At 39.8% G+C, this 22,394-nt stretch overlaps 1 protein-coding gene across 4 annotated transcripts in view; it reads left to right on the top strand.

The window, feature by feature from the left end:
* The window catches only part of CHST9 (carbohydrate sulfotransferase 9), a 90,989-nt gene that overhangs the window by 58,486 nt on the left and 10,109 nt on the right, over positions 1-22,394 (top strand). For 2 of the 4 annotated variants that reach the window (XM_042029324.1, XM_042029334.1), the window contains exon 4: positions 13,593-13,630. The exons of 1 other annotated variant lie outside the window; for it this stretch is intronic. In XM_042029324.1, the coding sequence (XP_041885258.1) occupies positions 13,593-13,630 (38 nt within the window). Of the gene's footprint in view, positions 1-1,832; positions 6,557-7,962; positions 8,090-13,592; positions 13,631-22,394 lie in introns of those variants that run through there. One more of the 4 variants, XM_042029340.1, reaches the window with a different exon arrangement.

Raw genomic sequence — 22,394 nt, forward strand, 5'->3', positions numbered from 1 at the left:
TAAAAATCAACAATGAAAAGAGTGCAGGCATTGATTGGGGTTCTCCATGCAGGTGGACTCTGAAGCAGACAGCTAATTTTTTCCAACACAAGTGAGGCAATTCATGTCTTGTGCAGATTTTATCTTTTGCTTTTAAGATAAATGAAGTGATAAGCATTGTTTGCCATGAAAACGCATCTCTAGAAAAAGAGATTAATTTCCTCCTCTAGAAGGAGAAAAAACATAGGAGGATGATGGTATGAACAAAGCTTAATTAAAATATAATTGTGTTTAATCAATGCAGTATAATTAGAAATAGTGCTTAAGAGTTCATTTTAATGGCTGTTGGGCTATTTGTATTCTTTAAATTAATATCTGCCTTATGAACAAAGATCCAATACAGCTCACTTCTCAAAAAGGCTCATTTGTTTTTCTCTAGTGATTTTTGTGTAGTTCCAAGGAAGCAGAACCAGTAAACCAGAAAATAGGTAGGTGGTAAAAAATTCCTATAATGCCTTCTAAACCCTTTGTTTCCAGCCTGTGGCATAAAAGAATGGTCTGGTGTTAGCATCTACCTTAGGATGCTGCAGGTCAATCTCTTGCTCACAGTACACTTTCCAGGTAACTTTGGAAGTCACTGAGATCATTGTGTTTATTTTTCATTGCACACAGAGTCTCGTACTTTTAATACTTTATAAGTCTGTTCTTCCTATTGCTTGGAAATTTATCTAAGTACTGGTCAGTCTCCTGTGGTTGGAGGTTCAACAGGGATGGCCAACAGCATGTGCAGGTGGTGCATGTTGTTGTTGAGGTTGTCCAGACTCTGAAGTATTTTAAACCAGTGCCTTTCTTTTTTAGCTGTCTTGTGTTGTTGCACATGCACACAGCAGCAATAATGCCTGAGACCAGACCTCTGTCTTGCTCAATATCCTAGCAGTAAAGTGAAACCTTCTCACGTTACTTTCTCAAACTCCAGCAGTTTGTGTTTCAGAAACTTCCTGTGCCAGAGGTGGTTTTTGTTTGCTTATCAACCCCAAAAGGATTTCCCGTCTCTCAGCTTGTTCAGTTGTCCCCTGAATCCATGTAAAGTTTTAGCAGCTGTAACATCCCCTGGCAAAGAGTTCCTGAGTTTCCTTTCTCAGTTGCATGGAGATCTGCTTCCTCATGTTTGTTTTCCACCTGCCATCTGCCTGCTTCATCTGATGCCCCCAGCCTTGTGTTACAATGGGCAGCAAACAGTCAGTTCTGATTCATCCCTTCCATGTCACTCATTATTTTACAGATCGCTATCATATCTCCTCTGGATCATTGCTTTGCCAGGTTTTGTAGCTGTTTCTTCTTGAAGCCAGTCTGTACTTTCAGTCCACCCTCTTTACTTCTTCTTCATCTCTGTACGTGAGTGGGAGGATCAGAATTGCAGATAACATTTAAGATGCAAGTATGTGAATATGCAGAAACAAAATAGTTGCCTTTTGGTTTTTCTCTGGTCTTCAATTTGCTTTCTCTAACTTGTGAGCTGGGAGATGATGTTCACACAGTAGATGTACCACCCCAAGATCTCATTCCTGAGCAGCAGTGTGCTTGTAACTCAGTTCAGAATCCACTACTTTTGAGTCTAAACTAAAAGTTTTCCCCTAAAAGATTTCTAGCATCAATTTCTATAAATTGCACTTCATATGTCATTTTATTACAAACCTACCCTCATAGAAAGTTCTTTAGCCTCCATCATTTCTACCCCAAATAGCTTAATATCATCAGCAAACATTGTCTCTACCCTGTTTGCTCCCTTTTTCAGGTGATTTCAAGAACAGGCTGAAGAGCATGTGTATCCTCGACATGAGGCAGCAGGACTCCACTGGTGTCTTTCTTCCACAGTGAAACTGACTGTTGGCTTTCATATTCCTATGCCGTCTCCTATCTTTTCAACAGTTGCTTTCCTAAATCTGTGCAAAGGTGTTCACTCTAATTCTGTGCCTGTTAGGTTTCCTTAAGAGATCTTGTGAGAGAGATGTTATCAAATACATTTTGGAAAGCCAAATAGATGGTGCATCTGAGTATAAAAAAAGGGGAAAAAATGGAGTCCCATACAATGCAAGCCCTAAAAGAAAATAGCTGGCTGTCAATAGAGTTGTTATTACTGCTCATCTGAACTAGGTTTGTGACAAACCTGAGTATTCTAATGCTGAGGGGTCTGTAGCAGCTGGGCAGATGAGGGCTCTGAGGATATGGAGTTATAGGAGGTTATGCTGACTTACGTGTGAGCTTCCCTAGACGGGGACTTGTCATTGCCCCCACTGTTGTTTCCAGCTAGGTGTCTTCATCTGCACAGCTGATGTGGCTGCTCTGAGCTCATATGGTTGAAAGTCAGCCTATCAGGCAAGATGAGAATTTTTAGCTGAGTCAGGACTGTGATGTGTTTTGACCCTGCACTGCAGCTGCACTAGTGGCCAGCACATCTGTGCATCTGCAGCAAGTGCTGGGCATTGGGAAGCTTAAACCAATCATAAAAGCAAACCCTGAGAAAAGTTGTTTGTCTGTAGCTTGTATGAAGGGGTACTTTTAACTAAGATTATTTGGGTCTTGGGTGTGTGTAGGAGGTTGCATGATGACATAAGTTTTCCAGCAAAGAAGTAGTAGTCCACACTGGATTTGTAGAGTTGGTCTAGTCTCTTCTCAGAAGCGAGAATTAAAAATGAAGGGATTTCTTTATAACTTGTTTTCTTTGCGTCTTTCTTTCTCTTGTGATCGATGAGCCTAGTTTCCATTACTATACTAAGTTTGTTACTGTGGTTAACCTAAGCTTGGTTCTATACAGTTGCAACCAGAGATGTTTCTGGTTTTTAATGTGATTCTGGGAGCTAGTTATCTGTAATCCAAGGGACAAAAAGTATTGAAAGTGGGAACATTATTGGTATGCTTGTATGAAGAGAAGAAATATGAAGCTCTGAGCTGTTTGCATCTCTGCTCTTCCAGAGTCTCTGACTGTACATCTAATTAACCATCCATTTAAAAATACTGAGCAGTTCTTTTGCCCCCTGCCAGCAATATCAAGATGTAAAATTAATTTCTCTGAAGATTTCCATCTCACATGCTTGCAACATTTGGACCTAGCCTTTAAATTGTCAACAATCCACAGTATACAAATTACTTTAATTATAGCAGTAGGCCAATAGTGCTGATGCCCAAAAGTTATGTCGGGGGTGGATGCTCAATTATCACATGTTCTTTTCTAGATCCCTCGGAAGGCAGGAAATTCAGTCCTCTCAAACTGGTTTTTTACCCTTCACTAAATATTCAAGCAATAGCAATTGGTGTGGCTTTAGTCCAAAATAATTCCTAATCTGAGAAGAATTTTTCCACATTTCATTTATGTTTATTTTCACATTCTTTAATCAGATTTCATGTAAAGAATTATGTTCATTAGAACTAAATACTAATAACAAGCTAAACAGAACTATGCCTTTTTCCCTTAGTCTGTGGAAATATGTGAAGACCTTGTCCCTGCAGTTAGCAAGAAGTCAATGCCAAGTTTTGTTGGTAATCACATACAATATTGACTGTGTTCTCCTGTCAGAAGAAAAATGTCTCATCCCGAGTGCTCACTTCATTAGAAATCAGTAATTTACATGTGAATAAAGCCACCACATCATGTGACTGTGTTGCTTAGTATTTGCTGAAGCTGACTTGGTCAGTAATTCTCATGCTGATTCATGTCAGACTTGCAGAATTATTTTTAATGCCTGAAAAAGAATGCAGTTCACTAGGGAAGAACAAACAAGGTGGGTTTTTCAGTCATAAAAAACCATGTTAAATGCAAAGGACTCCCTCAGAATTCTTTTTTCACCTTTGTAGATGACACATTAATCCTGCCCTCAGTTTGGGGTATCATCAGCACTACCAGTACTAGTACACACCCATGGTCTGCAAACCAGGACCAGGTAGGCTTGTTTCTTAAATCAGTCTGCCAGTCATGAACATGACTGCAATTTCAGCTGTAAATTCTGCCTCTCCTTGCTGTGCCTGGCATGGCACATCCTATGGGAAGATTGTTGTCTGAAGGCTGCTGTGTACGTAGTAGTTGTGTGCTATATGGTCACATTCTTCTCGTAGGTCTCCACTGAACTGCACCTGCACATTTATGGATGCAAATTGTATCTCAGTACCAGCTTTTGGTATGTACATATGGTCCTTTACAAGCAGCAGCAATATATTTTGTGGGCAGAAATTGCTGGCATGTACAAAACCTGCAGGTGTGGTTTTAAAGCCTATTTTACCCTCTGTGCATGAAAAGGATGTGCTGTAACTGAGAGCATCTACTCAGACTCTGCTCAAGTGATCAAAATGATCCAGTGCAGCATTTATGCGTTTGATGTTGAGGTACTTTGCATTTTCTGGGTACTGGATACCACCTTACTGCTGTTCTTTGAGTCTCTGTTTAATTAAAAAGAATAATTTAACTATGTTTTCAGTGACATACGTTGAGTTCAGTTCTCATAAAGATTTCTCCAGCTGAACTTTCTTCATCACCCGCACCACTTTCTGCTTCTGAGAGCTGCCAATATCCTCGTTGGTGTAGCAAGGATGGCGCACAGAGGGAGGCACAATGGGCATTCCTAAAGTGAGCAAAAGGCTCCTCCCAAGCACAGTATGGTGCTGCTTGTGAGGCTTGGAGCATCAGGGTGTTTCACCTGCAGGCAAGGAGGCAGCTGCAATTATCCATAGTAGGTGCAATATATACCCAGTTGCTACACAGCTGGCCAAATCTAGTGGTAGGGCAGATTGCAAGCCTGAAGTACAGGTTTGGCTTTAAAGACATCAAGCATAAAAGAAATTTTTTTTTGTGTAATTTTAAATGTACTCTCATATAGTGGAGGTGAATCCTTTACAGACTGGCCTTCAGAGGTGATTTTAGTTTTCTGGGAAAGTGTTATCATGAGATCTTGGTTAAATAACTGCTGACAGTTCTCTCTAACATTAATTTTCATTTACTTCTATACATAAATTGTTGTATACTTTTCCTTTTCCTCTTTTCCCTAATCGACTGCCTCGGATGATACAGTTTGAATTTTCCGATGTTCAGAGAACATGACTAAAGACGTGACATATTTTTATATGTCATTGCACGTTTCCTGCTGAGGTTAGCTGGTGCATCATTATCAGCTTTCTTGTAAGGAGCTCCTTAAAATATCGTACTTTTAGTGATAAAAAAACAAGTAAAAAGTAAAAAAAAAAAAAAACCCAAACAGTGCTAAGGTTGTGTATGCAGAAAGTCAGATAAATATGTTAATTAAGGCTATAAATTATCTTTGCCTAAGAACCTTATTTCTTTATAACAATAAAAACTGAGGGTCCATAATCTTTTCTTGTAGTGGAGAATCTGTGGGAAGAAGATATTCTACCATGCTCTAGACAACAAAAAATTGACTCAAGTTACATTAATTAAATAAGTAGCTTTGTTTGATAATATAAACCGCTTTGGTAACATTTAAGTAACATAGTTATGAATGACAAGCATAAAAACTGTATCCTCTCATAATTCGCATTCACATTTCGGAAATTGATTCCTTAGATTTCATGCTCTTGCCAAACTATGAACCCATTTGAGAATTGAATCTGTGGCAGTGGATGAGCTTCCTATCCTCTTTGTCTTTTGCCAACTTCTTTTGAGTAGCACAAACCTGAATGCTTACGCATCTTGGATTCATATTATGTTCTCAGTCATAGATGACCTTTTACAAATGACTTCCAATCGCTAGAGCTGAAGTCAACCACAAGATTTGGTCGTAAAAGGTCATATTCTAGTTATACAAAATGTAGATAAATTTGAAATCCCTGCAGCAACTGATTGCTTTTTTTGGTTTGTATCTGACCAATTTTAAATTCAAAGCCATACATTAGAAAATGTTATGTTCTAGCTTTGTTTCTCTTTTCTTTTCTTCTCCTAATTTTCTTTCGCTATAAAATCATTTAGTTTACAGATTTTTTTTTACTTTTCCAGTTCTTAAAGTTCTATTTCATAGGGCTCCTATTTCACCTTTTCCTTTTCCCCCTTTTCTTCTTTACTAGTGGATTAATTACAGATTACTCCTTGTAAATGTGAATAGTGTCTTTCTCTTACTGTCAGGTTCTCACTGGGAAATATTCTACTTCTAACTGGAATGATTTCAGAGAAGTTGTTTGAGGCCACTCTGCTAAGAGCATGCCTTAGAGTGTCACATTTAGACCTCAAACAAAGAAACAGGGCAGATTTAAACAAGTACAGTTTGTTTTTGTAGGCATAACTCAGAATGAATAGTAAATTAAAAGAATATTTGCTCTCATCACCACTGGTCACTTCCTGGCCTTATGTTGTACAGACAATTAATCTTCTTTTTATTTCTGAAATACAGAAACTGTAGACTAAGGCTTCCCATGGTGACTTTGCTGTGGGACTCTACTTTGTAATTAGTGCCAAGAAGCTGGATTTTTCCATCCCTGTTTGGGCTTGCTGTGTGCTTAACTTGCTCACTCTACTACTTCTGATTCACACTAGAGAAGCTTTGCAGCTCAGCTGTTTGTGGTGCAGTTGTCCTAGCAGGTGAGTAAAAATAAGCTTCTCTGGGCTTGTGTGCTGCTTCCCATCAGTACTGGCACCTTCATATGCCTTTTCCAGGGTGTTCTAATTAAGATTATATCAGAATAGTGTGCTCCAGGGATGGATATCAACTTATCTTTGCTACCAGTGAAAAACCAGCAGCTGACCATATGATGATGACCAGGATGATCATGACTCCATGTGGAGCCTTGAGGTGGTTAATTGGACTGCAAATTTCAGCTGCACTCATATTCCTCATCTGGACAGGGGCAACAGTATGTTCTTAATATGGACAGAACCCAGGCAGGAACCAAAACCAAAGCCAGACTACTGCAGTGTTTCAGTCCACTGTGAGCCCAATGCAAAGGTTCAGCTGCCTAAGACCATAGCAAGCTGTATTTCTGTGTGGGGTCTGAGCATGTGGATTCAAGCTCTAGTTGCTCTCCATGGTCTTTTCTATCATGACAGCTCTTACTGTGAGGTTCTTAGAGTAGAAAAACCAGACAGCGTTCCTTCATTGGAAAAAAATCAGTCAACCATCCAAGGCCAGGCTGGTTGGAGCTCTGAGCAACCTGTTCAAGTGAAAGGTGTCCCTGCCCATGGCAGCAGGGGTGGAACTGGAAGATATTTAAGGTCACTTCCAACCCAAGCCATTCTATGATCCATTTTATGATCCCTCACAGAATGACATACTAAGAACCCTGATATAGGAAACTGCAGTGGATGGGTGGAAACAACTTCCTTTGTGGCAAAGCCTGGAAACCTATTTTTTGGAATACGACTGCATAAGAAAATGAGTTTGACACTGGAGCACAGTCAAAAAGGTATTTTAACAGATTATGTGGCCTATCCTCCAGATGATCATAATATAAAGCACCGTAAAGCACCATACATAACTAGCAACATGAAAGAGAAGGCTGGTGATTTGTATGAGTTCAGATGAAAAACCAATGGCCCTTATAGTGTGGGAACTGAGAGTTTTTACCACCAGATTTGGATCACATTGTGCTAGGATTTGAGAAAATGCACCTACTAAGACATAATTAACTGATCTTTGCTTGCCTATTGCAGATGAATAGGACTGTGTGATTTGCTCCATTCAGTTCCTTAAGAGTGCAGGAATCTGAAAAAAGTAGTGAAGCAGTTGGATAAAAGGAAAAAAACTTTTCAAAGCAGTTGCATAGTGAGCTGTAAAACAAAATTGAAACAAACTACTCTTGTTAGATACAGGATGAATGCCAAATAGGCATTGAAAATATGCACCATGTTCAGCTGGAAACCATCCAAACCATGATATCAATATTGTGTTGACGTTACAACCAAATACACTGTCTGGCATGTTTCCATTTTCTCAAATCTTCCATCATTAAAGGAAAAATATGACAAATTGTTGCTTTCCCTTTTCCCAGTTATAGAAAGCACAGCCTTGTAGAAGAAAACCAGCAAACAAGGCTGTTTACTAATTCCATTCGTGAGGATCCTGGTAATTTGGTCTCATTTGAAAATATTTATCACTGCTGATGAGGCAGAGAGCAGGTAAAATTTCGAATTTTTAATTAACATATATTGTAACATTTCATTGCCCTAAGTACAGTTACACAATGTTAGTCAATGCAGGATTTGGTCCAGGAATGGATTTGAGTTATACCTCCTTTTTACGCTCATCAGAATTAATGAATGAGAGCCCTCAGTCTTATTAAGACTAATGTTCCTTTGTCAGTCCAATTTTCTTTTTTTTCCTTTGGGGTTCCTTCTTGTTATGACTTTGTTAGGTGGAAACTGAATGGTCTATGTTAATCAGCACAAGACATTTGGCTACTCAAGCTTTCGTAAATGTTTCGTTTCCCAGGGTCCTTTGAACCTCCCGGGAACAGTTCTGCATCCTTATTAGAGACTGACAATTAAAGGTCTGTTTTCATATCAAAAGTAATCACAAAAAATTAGCTAGGGAGACCTTGAAATGCTGTGAGAGTTTCAGTGTTTTGAGATGGCCAACTTTCCTTCATTTGCTTCAATCAGTATCAACTTGGGTTCCTTTTTATGTTTCCTTCTGCCAGGGCAACTTATGAGTTGGCATTGTGACAACTGAGAAGGATTATGCAATACCATGAAGATGTGATTAATATATTTTAGGCCACTGTAATCATACTCAGTTGCATAATTATCACAGAGGTGCAACAATAAGCTAAACTGGATTTTGAAGGTAATGCTATAAAAATGAGCACTTTTGGTTTATTGAATTCCTTGTTAGAAGGAGGAGGAAATGCTGTGCAGATCTGCAAGAGCTGTGTTGCTTACAGACTTCAGAAATTCTGATGATAATTTATAGGAAAAAATGTATGGTTCTGCCCTAAATATTTTAATCTTTGTGTGCCAAGTTACAGGCTTTCACAGAAGATAATCTGTTAGTGTCACACCTTGTCTGTTATAAGCCTGAAAAACAAATCTGAGTGTTTCTTCCCCAGGCTCTGGTGCCATGGGAAATTGCTGCAGAAGTTCATCAAAAATGAGTGCTTTGATTTACTCATATTTCTGAGAATCTGTGCTGGTAGATCAGGACATCAGTAATCAAAGTGGGGTGGATCACAACTGAATAGGTTGCATATGTGTTTAAGTCTAGAAACATAAAGCAAAAGATGAAGCTGTTAATATTTCTGTCACAAACTGGAAAAACAAAACTAAATTGGTATTAGAGCATCAAATTCCCTCCTCACAATTGATTTCTTAGAAGTAGCATTCCCACTTGAAGTTAAGTGAACATGGCTGTTTCAGAGCAAGGCTGAGGGCCCCCTTTGCCCCCTGAGATCTCCACACTATTCTCAGTCTGTTTGGAAACCCTCAGATACCTGGGAACAGAAAGACAGACCCAGAATTTCTGTTCATAGCCTGCCTAGCTGCTATGTCACAAATATCAGTAGAATTATCTGAAGACTTAAGGAAGCAAACTTTTTATTCCAAAGCTTTTATTTTGACACTGATGATGGTTGCTTGAAGTATATATAAATTTGGATTTGATTTTTGGAAGGAAAAAAAAATCCTTTGTTTCTAGGTCTTATAGCAGTCACGTCACATAAACTGGCAGTCTGTATATTTAAGGGATTTTTCTCTCTGATTAAACACAATAGTAATGTCTTGCCTTTTGAAATGAAACCTTTGTTTTTTCATCTACATACTTAGGAAACAAACATGCTGTCAAAATCCTTAATGTATCTAACTATTTGAACATAAAAAACAGCATCAAGCTGTTATTTGTTTTGTTGGACTGTACTCATATTTCCAATCTGAATCTTTTGTACCTGGTGATCTTAATTATAGTTGAGCTGGAAGTAGTTTAATATTAAAGGGAATTACAGCAGATTAATCTGTAAACCTGCACAAATATCACATTCCTTTGTATGGAGGTAAGCACAGGATAGAGTGCATAATTACGTGTTGTTCTCTGTGTAGGCTGTGTGCACAAGGCTGAGGAGTCAGTGTTGCCATTCCTCATGACAGCAGCAATTATGGCACATTCTCGTGTCTTGCAGCTGTCAGTTACATTAGAAAACACACATTATTCCTCTCACTAAGGTACTCTTTTAATCACGGACAAGCAACCAAAAAAAAAAAAAAATTGAAAAAACCAACTTGCCCTGGAAACAGGAATTAGTGTACTAATTAGTGCATGAAAATACAGAGAAATCTTTTAAACTATGTTTGTTGTAATTATTTTTTTCTAAAGTGATATAGCTTGCGGTCAACCCAAGAAGGCCATTTATCCCAACCAGTCAACTACCCATTACACTTTTTGCAACTAGAGAGACAAAAGAAAATCACTAAAAATTAAATGGGAGAGGTACGTGTCTCCAGTCCTGATGTAAAAACATCGCTGGAATCCAGTTGCAGCAGTTTAGCCTCAGTTAGCACGTTGGGAAAGCACAGTGTCAGCAAACAAGAACCATAGTTTGTACTGGTAAATACAACTTTTGAATCACAAAGTATCAGTTAATTGCCTATGATTAAGGCCTTTGGATTTGCTTGTGATTTTAAGGCTGCTCAGGTGTCACTATTGAGCCCATTTAGGAACAGTTTGCAAGATGACAGGTAGAAAAATGAAGTTTCAGAAGAAATATAGGAGAAGAGCAAGCCACACACAAGCAGTCTGATTTGCAGAAAGTATGCTCTGGGACTGCACTGGCTGCCTACTGGGCAGCTTCCATGTAAGTTTGCAGATGGTAGTAAATTTCCCAGTTAGTTTGATGTTATTGCACAAGCTCCTACCTCATTGCAGTGGCTCAGGAAAAACTGTCAAAAATTTTAATTTTAACATGTGTAGGTTTACCAGAAATGAAACTTCTTGCAAGTGTCAAGTATTACCTGCATTCCATGAGACTGACACAGGTGTTGCCCGTAAGAGTGCCTGACATGTTCTGACAGTTCTGGTTTTGTCAGTGTCCCATTGCCTCATGTCCTTTGAATTAGGAGCACTCTCTCCAGTGGCATTTCTTGAATCCAGCTGGTGAATATCGATGGTCACCACAAATGATGACAAGGCACTGACACAGAAACCTCCTCCTCGAAATTGAGAGTGCCAAAAGTAACAGATTAGAGACTAGTCATTATAAGAGAAACTGGGGATTTAAAAAAAGAAGGCAAAAAAAAAAAACCCCCGAAGTGGGACAAAAAAAAAATCTGCCCACTTTCAATGTCCTTGTCCTGCCCTACTGTTAACTATTGGTGGCTGGAAAATGAACCCCCTCTCAGTGTTGCAGGTCATGTTTGTTCATGTTTTTTCACTGCTTTTTGTGATGTTTCTTTTAAACAATAGTACAGTACACACCAGGACTTTGCAGGCTTCCCCATGCAATGGTGCCAATATATTCCACCCTAATTTGCAATGTGTCTGTTATTACAGACCTTGGTCCCTCCTGAGCACAAGTGCTGCCTATGCCAAATGCACATAGTTGTTCTGTGATGAGGACAAGGATCATCTAGCGAATAAATGGAGAACTCAGTATTCAATTTAGTGGTGACCTTGAATTTGATCTCTCTTCTATCCCTAACAGCCTAGTCAATCTCTGCCCTGTTTAACCCATGTCATCATTGCTGTCGTATCATACAGCCCCTTCTGCAGCTGCCTTCTCCTTGATACTGTCCATTTAAATCACCAAAAGAAAGAAGAGAGAACAAGGAAAGAACTACCATAAATTCTTCTTCACCTTTTTCTTAGCAGTGTCAGGAATGGCTGCACAGGTCTTTCCCAGTCTTTCTGTTCTTTTTTTTTTATATTTGTCTAAGGTAGAAACCACAAGTCTGATTGATAAGGCAATTTGCATCTTGAGGCATCACTGGAAATACAATGGCATGAAAGGCTACTCTGGCAGAGCACACTTTTCCCTCAGGGCTGACTTTAGAAACTCATTGATGTCACTTCCTTCCTCAGTCAGCAAGTGAATTTTCACTAATTCTCAAGACCAGCTGTCCGTGCTGTCAACAGAAAGTTATTAAAATTCCTTTAAAGTGAATCAAAATAGCCTAAAAACAAATGTACTGGGAAACAGGAAAGCATCAGTATTCAAAGTCCACAAACCTTTGAGCAAAATAGTGTTGATCTAACCAGAGATTTCAAACACTCTGCTTTCCTAGCATCTTGTATATCATTAGAGAATGCTAAAAACACATACACCTTTAATCTTCTATTACCAACAATCTATTTGGCTAAAATATTTGTTACACGAATAAATCTTATTTCTCCTAAAGATGAACTCGGTGAGCAAGGGAATACATTTTAAGTCCCCCCTAAATGATAACTCTGTGGAGTTTTTTAAAAGCATAATTTTTATATTTAGCAAATAAAAACACAACACAAGCATGCAGGAAGTAATTACCATAAGAGACAATCTTATAATATAGCCTAAAGTAATTATCTTCATCTGAATAATCTATAATGCTTTCTTTGTAAAGAGGAGTAGTCTCAGGGATGGGTAGGGAGGATCATTTTCCTTTGAGTAGAGTCTTTATACCGTATTTAAACACTTTAAATATTTTCACCTCGTTCTAAAAATTCTGTTTGTGCCACACATATCAATATGGAAAAGTTTTGTTGAAATGGAGTATCATTTCCAGGGCTGGAGGTGGCAGCCACCTGAGCTAGGCAGGCTCCCCTGACAGTTAATAGTGATACTGACAGGTTGTAAGTCCTGTCCCATCATTATTATTTTTAAAAACCTTCGGGGTGCACGTAGCCTAGCTGGATAGGCAAGTGTGAAATTCCTGACTTTCCCCAATATGTGTGGACGGTCTCCAGTAGCAAACTGATACCAGCTGCCCTTTTGGCACCTAGTGCATGGGAGCAGTAAATGAGGCAAATTACTGTCCCTTTTGGTCGAAAAGGGAAAAACAGGTGTGAGGTGTCCTTGCTGTTAGAGTCCCAGACAGTGTAGAAAAGCAGTGTTTGGTCTAGGTTTTGATTTTATCTCCAGGTGCACACTGAAGGACACTGCAGAAGAAGGCCAGAATAAGGAAACAAGACCATAATTCAACTTGCCACTTTGTGGATACTATCAGGATAGAATTTCTCCCTCGGGCCAGCTGGTGCCAAGCCTCAGTTTTGACACAGGCATGTAATTTTATTTTAAGGTAGTGGCAGAAGTTGCTTTTCTCCTCCAGTGGTCAAATCCTGAGCTGGATGCTACCAGTCTCTTGGTCACGTAGTACATCTTGCAACATTAAGGGCTTCATACTACATATTAGAAATTTGTTTTCTCCCCTTTGGAGGTTGTAATTTCTTGTGGGGTTCCAGGTTAGATTGGCTATATAGCAAGATTGGCTGCCTATCTCAATCTTCTTTCTATCACATCTTTTTTTATAAGAGAGGCTTCTGTTTCTTTTATTTTAGGTGTATTTCCATTTCAAACTATCGAGTAATTTTTAAATGTTAAATTCTGTTTCTTAATTATAGGTTTTGATTATTTTTTTACTAATTCACTGTTTGCTGCTCTACGTGTCCCGTCATGTTCATTAAAATATGTACAAACCAATTATTTTCTTTCCCTTTCAGAGTCTGGAAAAAAGCTGCAACAAGAGACAATTAATCAGGTATTTAGAAACTTTCATACTTTTTGTTAACTTAATTTTTCATGCAGAAGAGTTGTGGCAAGTAAAAGGGAGAACTTCATGGGACACGCTAATACTAATGAACAGGTGTGCTTAGGAGCACGTGTCAGACAACTGGCTCACTCTGCAGATGTGTTGAATTCACAAAAGTAGCCATCATTTTGACTTAACACTAAGATCTGCCATTTAAGCAATTCAGTTCATCTACTTCCCAACGTGTTGGTGCTGAGGACAAAGCCCAGAGGTAATTTGTTCATTGGTATCAAATTTTGTGGCATATTATATTTTTTTTTCTTCTGTTTGCTAGCATTCATTTTAAAAGGCAGAAAGCTAGTGATACAAATACCTGAAGAGAACATGTAAGCAGTGTATTTCAGTATTTCTTAGGTTATTTCTGCCATGAATTTTCATTGAGGCTGCACTAAACTGTGACATTGCTTGCAGAGGCATTTTCTGCCTTGTCTTCATTACTGTATCAAGAGTAATTACTTAGGAAAAAATCTTTATATATTGTAATTTGTCATTTCCGCATCAGAAAAAGCATACAGAAATTGAAAAAATTTCTAACCAGAAGGAGAGGAGGAAACCCAGAGTTTGCTTTCCTCAATTGCATGCTCTTGTGGATTGAAAAGGTCCAACTCCACAGAAGCAGTGTGCTTGCTTGTCAATCTTTGGCTTCTTGTCCTCTTGTGGAATACTGTTATCCAGATGCCATAGAAATGGGCATCTGGATTGTTCGTGAGATTTATTTTGAAATGCTGCTTAAAAAGCAGTCATTAAAATATTTGCAGTCCAGCAATTACCCTCCCTTAAGCCATCTTCCTTCTAAGCTATATATATCAAGGCATTGGCGTAATTACATCACTGTTACCTGCAAACTAATCACCAAGGTGAAGGACTAACCTGACAGGGACTGAGCACCTAAAGCGGCCTGGTTTGGGTCTAACAGCAATTCCCCTGCCATGGCTGAGCATGGCAAAGATGTCAGTGGGTCATTTTCGGTAGCCTGAGCTGGCACCGCTCTTCACCAAGTAAACCCTTGCATGTCTGGACACTTACGGGAAGCCTGGTCCTGTGACACAATGTAATATTCAGAGTTGTTACAACATTCTCATTATGTTGAGAAACTGATGGATAGATATTTATCATTCTCCAGAATATGGCACTGCATAACCAAAGGAAATCTTTCACTTTTTTAAATAACTATAGAAATATTTTGGAATTTAATGGAAGTTTTGTGCTTTGACTGAGAATTTATATCCTAGAACAAGTCTAATTAACTTTTATAACCAAAACTGCCTTTTAAATTTAGCCAGAAATGTCTTGCAAATCCACTTTTGGGAGCTCTTGTTGGCCAGAAGGGGGGGCACTTGTATTTTTAAACCACAACTTGAGGCAACGCTGGCAGCGTGTGAATGGTTGATTGGAGACCTAATTCTGCACATTTTCTGTGTGACAAAATCAGCTCTGTGGATGCCATTACCCTTTTCTGAGGAAGACTGTATTTGCCTCATTTTCAAAAGGTGGATCATGTAATGTATTTTGTGTGTGCAGTCTTAGTCTTTTCCTGCATGCCACTGTCTTACCTTCACTGAATAGCTCACCTGCTCTGTCTCTCTGCAGTTAACTTAAGAACATCTAATTTTGAAGGAATATTGCCCTGTCTTGATATGCTGGGGGTATATATAAATAAAGCTGTAAAAAGTTGATTTGGAGACAAATAGTACACATTCCCATTTAAATGCATACTACTTAAGCTGGTGATGTTCCCTTTCATATAGATTTCCTTTGGACTTCCAAGAACTGAAAGAGTGTTTCGCAACAGAAATCAATTTCATTTCCAAGACTGTCATTTAGGGAATGATTACAGAGGCACTTCATATTTGAATTGTACTTTTATTGCTTCAACAAAAAAATTTGTACTGGGGTTGATCCTGATGGAATATCTGTCATGGAAGGATTCTTTTTGTTTTCAATACTGAACTTAAAATTTTAGAGGCAGGATAAGATCCTTTAGTTCCCTTTAAGTCAGTTCAGCAATGGGGAGTTAAACTGGCTGCCAGAAATTTAAGTGAGGGAGAAGTTCTCTGCAGAAGATGGATGATGTTACCACTTGACAGGAGCAGGAGTGCAAAGGGGCAAATAGCAGGAAATATCTTGTTGACAGGTGAGTGAAACAGAGAGGGGATGGAGAAATTATAAAGCTGCTGTCCCAGTGATCTCCTGCTGGATAAACCCCTGACTGTCTGTGTGCATCTGGGACCTCTCTAATCTTGAAGACCACTGTGGCTTCTGTGTGGTTCTTAGCTCTTCTAAAGCCTAAGCAAAGATTAGTGAAACATGCCATAGATAGAACACTAAGGTAGTATCTGCTTCCAGAAACCTTCACTACAGTTACCATCTTCACTAGCTTTTGCTACATTTGATCATAAGACATTTGCTGGTTTTCCTTAAACACCTTTTTTGTCATTTATGTATATAAATATGTATGTTCATTTAACAGCAGTGGTCATCTACCACCACCAGTCAATCAGAAACAGCACACACTCTGCTTTTCAATACCTGTTTTTAACAACATTTGCCACCTCAAGGGTAAATCCTGGCACCAATGTACAGCCTGTTTACTGAGCATGTTGACCACTGCTGAGGAAAATGCAAGGAAACAAGAAGAACCCTTGTGTTTCTGTGTAACAATCCTGGCAAAACAACACATTACAGACCACCAATCAAAATGTGTCTGGGGAAATCCTTTGTGTTTCATCCTTACCACTCAAATTTGTCTGTGTTGTGGTCTTAATGTATACTCCTACATATAGTTTTGTCCAGTGCCTCTGAATCTCTGAAGGACTGACAAGAATAGGCGTAATTGCATTTGGAAGTTGAAGTTGCTCGCACAGTCAGACTTTTGGGTTAAAAACCCAGCTGTGTTTGAGCTCAGACTTGAGCCTGTCCCTTCTGTAGTGAAGCTGCAGGTCAGGTTGGGAGACTGGTAAGAGTGCTCCACAATATCTCTCCCCCTGTTCTGTCACTGAGGAGGTTTTTGTCAAGGCAGGCTCTCGTGAAGTGGCACATCCATCCCTCAGTCTTTTAAGATCTCTGTCAGGGAGCATTTCCCTTCCTGCACATGGGGTTGGGGAAGCAGGAACACAGAAAGGATAGTGATGAGGCAATGTACTTGCTAGAGCTGGGCTTGGACCATGGATAACTGCAGCTCTGACATACTGTCAGTACGAGTACGCCTTGTGCCAAAGAAAAGAAGTCAAAGACAACTCAAACCTCTGTTAAATGGCAATATAAGTTTGTTGTTCAGACCACGATGAGGAATAGCTTATGACCTGAAGGTCGCTTCAGGCACATGGTGTAATAAATCTATATTAATATGAGTGAAAACTTCACAGTTCAGACCAAACTCCTTGGTTGCCCTTGTGCACTGCTGTAGTTTATTCCAGTTCTCTCCTCTACCCCCTTCACCGTCTCAAATGACCTAGCTAAAAAAACTTCAGTCCGTTTATGCCAGCTTCCAAGTCCTGCCACTTTGAGGTTATCTGATAGGTATGTCCCTTGCTTCTGTTTTCCTAGTTTGGGGTCATATTCCTTGGTGTTATATACTTTATTCCCCCAAAATTAAGAGTTTGAAAATCTATGAGAGAGCTAATGCATTTAGCCCACTAAACAAACTGAACTATTGTTTCACCCTCATGTGTTCTATAGAATCACATAATGGTTGAGGTTGGAAGGCATCTCTGAAGATCATCTTGTCTAACCCTCTTATTCACAGAGCAGGTTGCCCAGGATCACATCTGGCTGGATTTCAAGTACCTCCAAGAATAGTGATTCCTCTATTCCTGGATATTCCTGGATATTCCTGGATATTCCTGGATGCCTGCACTTGATATTCACACAGTAGAAATGTATTTTGCTATATTTATATGGAATTCCTTGTGTTTCACTTAGTGCCCACTGCCTCTTGTCCTGTCACTGGAAACCTCTGAGGGGAGTCTGGCACCATCTTTTTTTGCTCCCTCCACCTCCTCCCTCCCAGGTTATATACATTGATAAGATCTTTCCAAGCCTTCTCTCCTCCAAGCTAAACAGCACCAGCTCTTGCCCATTGCTTATATGTCACATGCTCCTAATCTTTAAACACCTTGCTGCCCCGTCACTGAACTCACTCCAGAGTGTCTACCTCCACGTCCATTTAGACACTGGGCACATCCCAGTATGTCCATGTCTCCTGCACTGGGAAGTCCAGAACTGGACACAGCACTCCCAGTGTGTCTGTATCTCACCAGGGCTGAGCAAATGTGAAGAATCACCTCTCCTGATCTGCTGGAATTGCTCTGCCTAATGCAGCCCAGGAGACTGTTGGCCTTTTTTGCCACGAGAGCACATTGCTGGCTCACAGTCAGCTTCTTCTCCAGCACCCTCAGGTCCATTCCTACAAAGCTGCTTTCCCACTGTCCAGCCCCCAGCATGTACAGGTTCCTGGAGTTGTTCTTCCCCAGCTGCAGGACTTCGCATTCCATTTTGTCAGATCTCACAAAGTTCCTGTTTAGCCATTTCTCAAGTCTGGTGAGGTCCTTGTGAATAGCAGCACAACCCTTTGGTGTATCAGCCGCTCCTCCCAGTTTTGTATTGCCTGCAGACTTGGTGAGGGGATGTTCTGTCTCATCATCCAGGTCAGTAATAAAGATGTGGGACACTTATGAACTCACCATCGACCTTGGGGCAGTAGTGGTTGGCCTCCAGCTACATTTTGTTCACAATGGTTTGAGCCTAAGCAGTTCATCCAGTTTTCAATCCAACTCACTGGGCACTTACCTAACCTGTACTTCATGAGGGTGTTATGGGAGACAGTGTCAAAAGCCTTAGGAAATTTGAGATAAACAAGATCCAGTTCTCTCCCCTTACCACTGATCCAGTCATCTCCTTGTACAGGGCTATCAGACTGGTCAGGCACAATTTCCCCTTCACAAATCCATGAAGCATGAGATCTAGCTGGAGGACAGTCACCAGTGGAGTACCCCAGGGGTTACAGCTGAATAAAATACTGTTTAACTTCTTCATTACATACCAGGATGATGGGATGGAGTGTACCCTCAGGAAGCTGTCACAGGATGTAAAACTGGGCTGTTCTTTGATTTTTGGTACAAACCACGATTTCATTGACCTTCTTGGCCACCTGGGCACACACTGGCTCAAATCCAGCTGCTGTTTACCAGCACCCTCCAGTCCTTTTTCACTGGACAGCTTTCCAGCCACTCCTCTTTTCCCTGACCCACTAGGTGGGTCACCTGGTCGTGTCCTGCAGGTTCTCACTTGTTCGCTTGTTTGAGGTAGACAGCTCTGAGCCCTGTCTGGTCAAATATAAGATCCTTCCTGCTCCCCCTGCACATTTTGTTTATCAGTAAGCAGAAGCTGCCTTTTTTAAAATTAGTTTTTAATTTTTTATCTGATATATTATCAGACAAAAATCAGTCGGGAAAAAATGCTCAGTTTCTCCCTACATGCAACATTTTCTTTCTTCCAAGCTGATAAGGGCTGCTTCTGATAACATTCTCTGCCCCCTTCAAGTTCAGATAAGGTAACAGTCCTTCAATGATTGGTGAATAATATATAATACCAAGATGGTGAGTCTCAGAAAAAAATGCAGGAAGAAATATTATTCAAATAAGTACAGCAGACACTTTTATATGAGAACCTTTTCAGTCCCTTCTGGAGGAAACCGTTTCTCAGGCTGTATAGACAGGAACATAAGTGCAGTGTCTGAAGACAAAAATATCTTAAATTTTATGAAGAATTATTCTTTTTGTGCAAAAACCCGCAAGCATTAGAATAAGCAACACATTGAATGCTCAACAGAAGTATTGAAAGAAATGGTGTGAGGTTTGAGCAATGAAGGGCAGCAAGGACTGGGAAGTTGGGCTGCAGTCCTGCTTATCAGATTTCTGTGTCCTTTCTTGCTCTGTAAAATGGCAAGGTTTTTCTACCACTGTTAATCAGAAAATAGGAATCACAATATTCACATGGGCTAGGCAATTATTATCTTTCCTTGGTTCACAGACATGGAAAAATGAAGTGTGAAGGTCAAGGTACTTGCATGAAACCAAACACTGTGGCTCTGGCAGGTGCACCTACCCTTAAACACAGCACTGCTCTTATCCCTGTGCTTCAAAGAGGGATGGTGCTTGAAGTAGTTAGAGTTTGGGTGGCACACTGATCAGCTGTGGCACTGCTTGCAGATTAATGCATACTGGGGGGATAGCCACACAGAAACCTGCTACAGAATAAACTAGTGTATTTTCTTTTACCTGTGAAACACATGACTTAGCCCCCTTCAGTGAAATAGGGTTGGTCAGTGCGAGGGTGGAGTGTACAGTGGATCATGCCCTTTGTCAATTCACAGCCATTTTTTTTTTCCACAGTAATTTATGAATGCAATCAATTCTCAAGTATTAATATTTCTGTCTAGAAAAAACCACATGAATTTGTTTAAAAGTGTACAAATGTAGGCAAACATATTTGACGTATTTGCCAACCTACAGTGCATTTATATTCTATTTCTTTTTTATTTACCAATGAAGTCATCTAATTTGAATTAAATGCTAATCGTGATTGAAGAGAAAATGCTTTGAGACCTCTTGAGATCTTAGTATCTCTTCCAAAGCAATTTGGGAGAAATTGAATTCTTCATGCCTGAATATACATTAATATTCTTCATCTGAACTTACTTTCGTTTGAAAGTTTTCTTATTATTTCTAAAAGAGCAAAATGTCTTGTTTATGCTGGAAGATAAGTGTGTTTACCTGCAGACAAGATAGAGATGGATTCTGTTTACCAGAAAAAAAAACCCTGTGAATCTCACCATAGCCACTAATGTGAGGAATTCTGCTTTCTAATTCTGCACACGGTTAGATTTCAGGCCTCTATTCTCAAAGCACTTTCTGGAAAAGGGGAGCCAGGGTTTCAGTCCAAGCATGCAGGGTTAACTTTCAGGATTAATGCCCAGCAGTTTGGTCCCCTTCCTGAAAAACATGTCCACTCATGCAGACAGGGAAATGGGGACAGGGTCTCTCCTGCACAGGCTCATGTTGATCAGTGAGGGCTGAGACATGGCCCCTAATGCCTTTGGATAAAAAATACTGGTGTCCTTTTTCTTTAGAGAGGAAAATAGATGTTGTCTGAAATATGAAATGTGCTCAAAAATTCCTGGTTTGAATTATGAACATGCAAGAGGCATTATTTGTTTTCAAATACGTATTTGAAATGCACTTGAAAATTGCAATTTTGGAAATTGCATTTTTCAACAGCAGGAACTATTTAGGTCATTGGATTTGCTTCTGTGCTTTAAGTTATTAAAAAGTAGGCACATTAGCATTACTTAAAGAATTAAAATAAGAGATCAATATGTAATATACAGAGATTACCCGAAACTCTCACCTTCAGATTTAAGCTCCCTGTATACATAAGGTAAACCTACTAGTCCTATGCTTCATAAAATGAGTATTCCATGTTTAGTTTGAGTCCATTTTGAATTTCAGGTTGGTTAAGTTGCTTTGCTGTGAGATTGTTCTGTGTAGAAATGTGAGTGAGTGTCAGTGAAGATTTCTGGCCACTGTCAGCTAACTTGGGTTTTACTAATACAAGAGGACTGAGCTCAGAATTAAACAGTTTGAACATACTGGTTTACCTGTACCCAAAACAAGTGTTGCTGCATAGGAAGGAGGTTGGGCTAAATATGGCCAAGTGTTAAGAGGTCCATGACCTGAAAATTGCCTTTAATTAACAGTGCATCTTAGCTGCACATCTAGAGACATGCACTCCATGCAAACTGGCTGCAGACTCTGCCCAAACACAAGCTGTCTGGGCTGCAGCGGCCCTGTGCTTATTTTCAAGTCTGTAAATTATAGTGCAAAGAACCAGCACCATAAAACTGTTACCAGAAAGCAAGACAAGCAGCATTGCACTATCCTGAAGCCAATTTATTATTGCTATCAATTGACCTTCACTATTACTTATTTATTTGTAATAAGGGAGTGGAGTGCTTTTTATATTTGCTATACTTGGTTGCAGTTGTATTGGTGAATCTTCAATCTGTCATGCAAACCTAGTTACTTAGTTTCTGATAATAACAGCATCTTTATTGGTACTTTTTCTATTAATTATGCCTTGATCTTTTTTATCCCTCCCATTCAAAGCATGCTTTGGAGAAACCAAATGCTTTGACTCTGAAGGTGGAAACAGGAGAGAGTTCCAGATTTCAACAGGAATTGGCAAGTAAATTAGAGCTTAATTTCCTTCATCCAAGTCACTGACCATGTGAATCAGCTCCTGGAAGTGGCTCGTGCAGACTGTCTTGCCTCATTAGCGTGGCTTTGTGCTTTCTGCAGATGAAAACAGGGCAGGGAGAAGAGGGGAGCCTGGTGCAAAGCCAGGAGTCAGGTATCTATGAGGTCTCAGCCAAAGACTGAAATGGATTTCTCCTGTCCCCTTATGAAGTGGGGATGGTACTATTCTGTACTCCTGATCATTTTACTGTTTGTCTTACCCCACTGGGCCTCTCCACTTTCTCCACTGCTTGTGGGCCTGGGTTGTTCTCCAAAACCATCTCTGGATTGGTACTCTCCATTCGAATTTTTCCACACCAATCACTGACACTTGGTCACACCATAGAAAAAGAAAAAACAACTCTCTTTCCCTCTGCCTGTTCCTTCTTCACTCTCTTGGTCTGTATTCTTGCCATAGC

The sequence above is a fragment of the Corvus kubaryi genome, unplaced genomic scaffold (assembly GCF_017639235.1).
Source record: "Corvus kubaryi isolate FWS band 111438036 unplaced genomic scaffold, C.kubaryi_AGA036_p1.0 132, whole genome shotgun sequence".
NCBI lineage: Eukaryota > Metazoa > Chordata > Aves > Passeriformes > Corvidae > Corvus > Corvus kubaryi.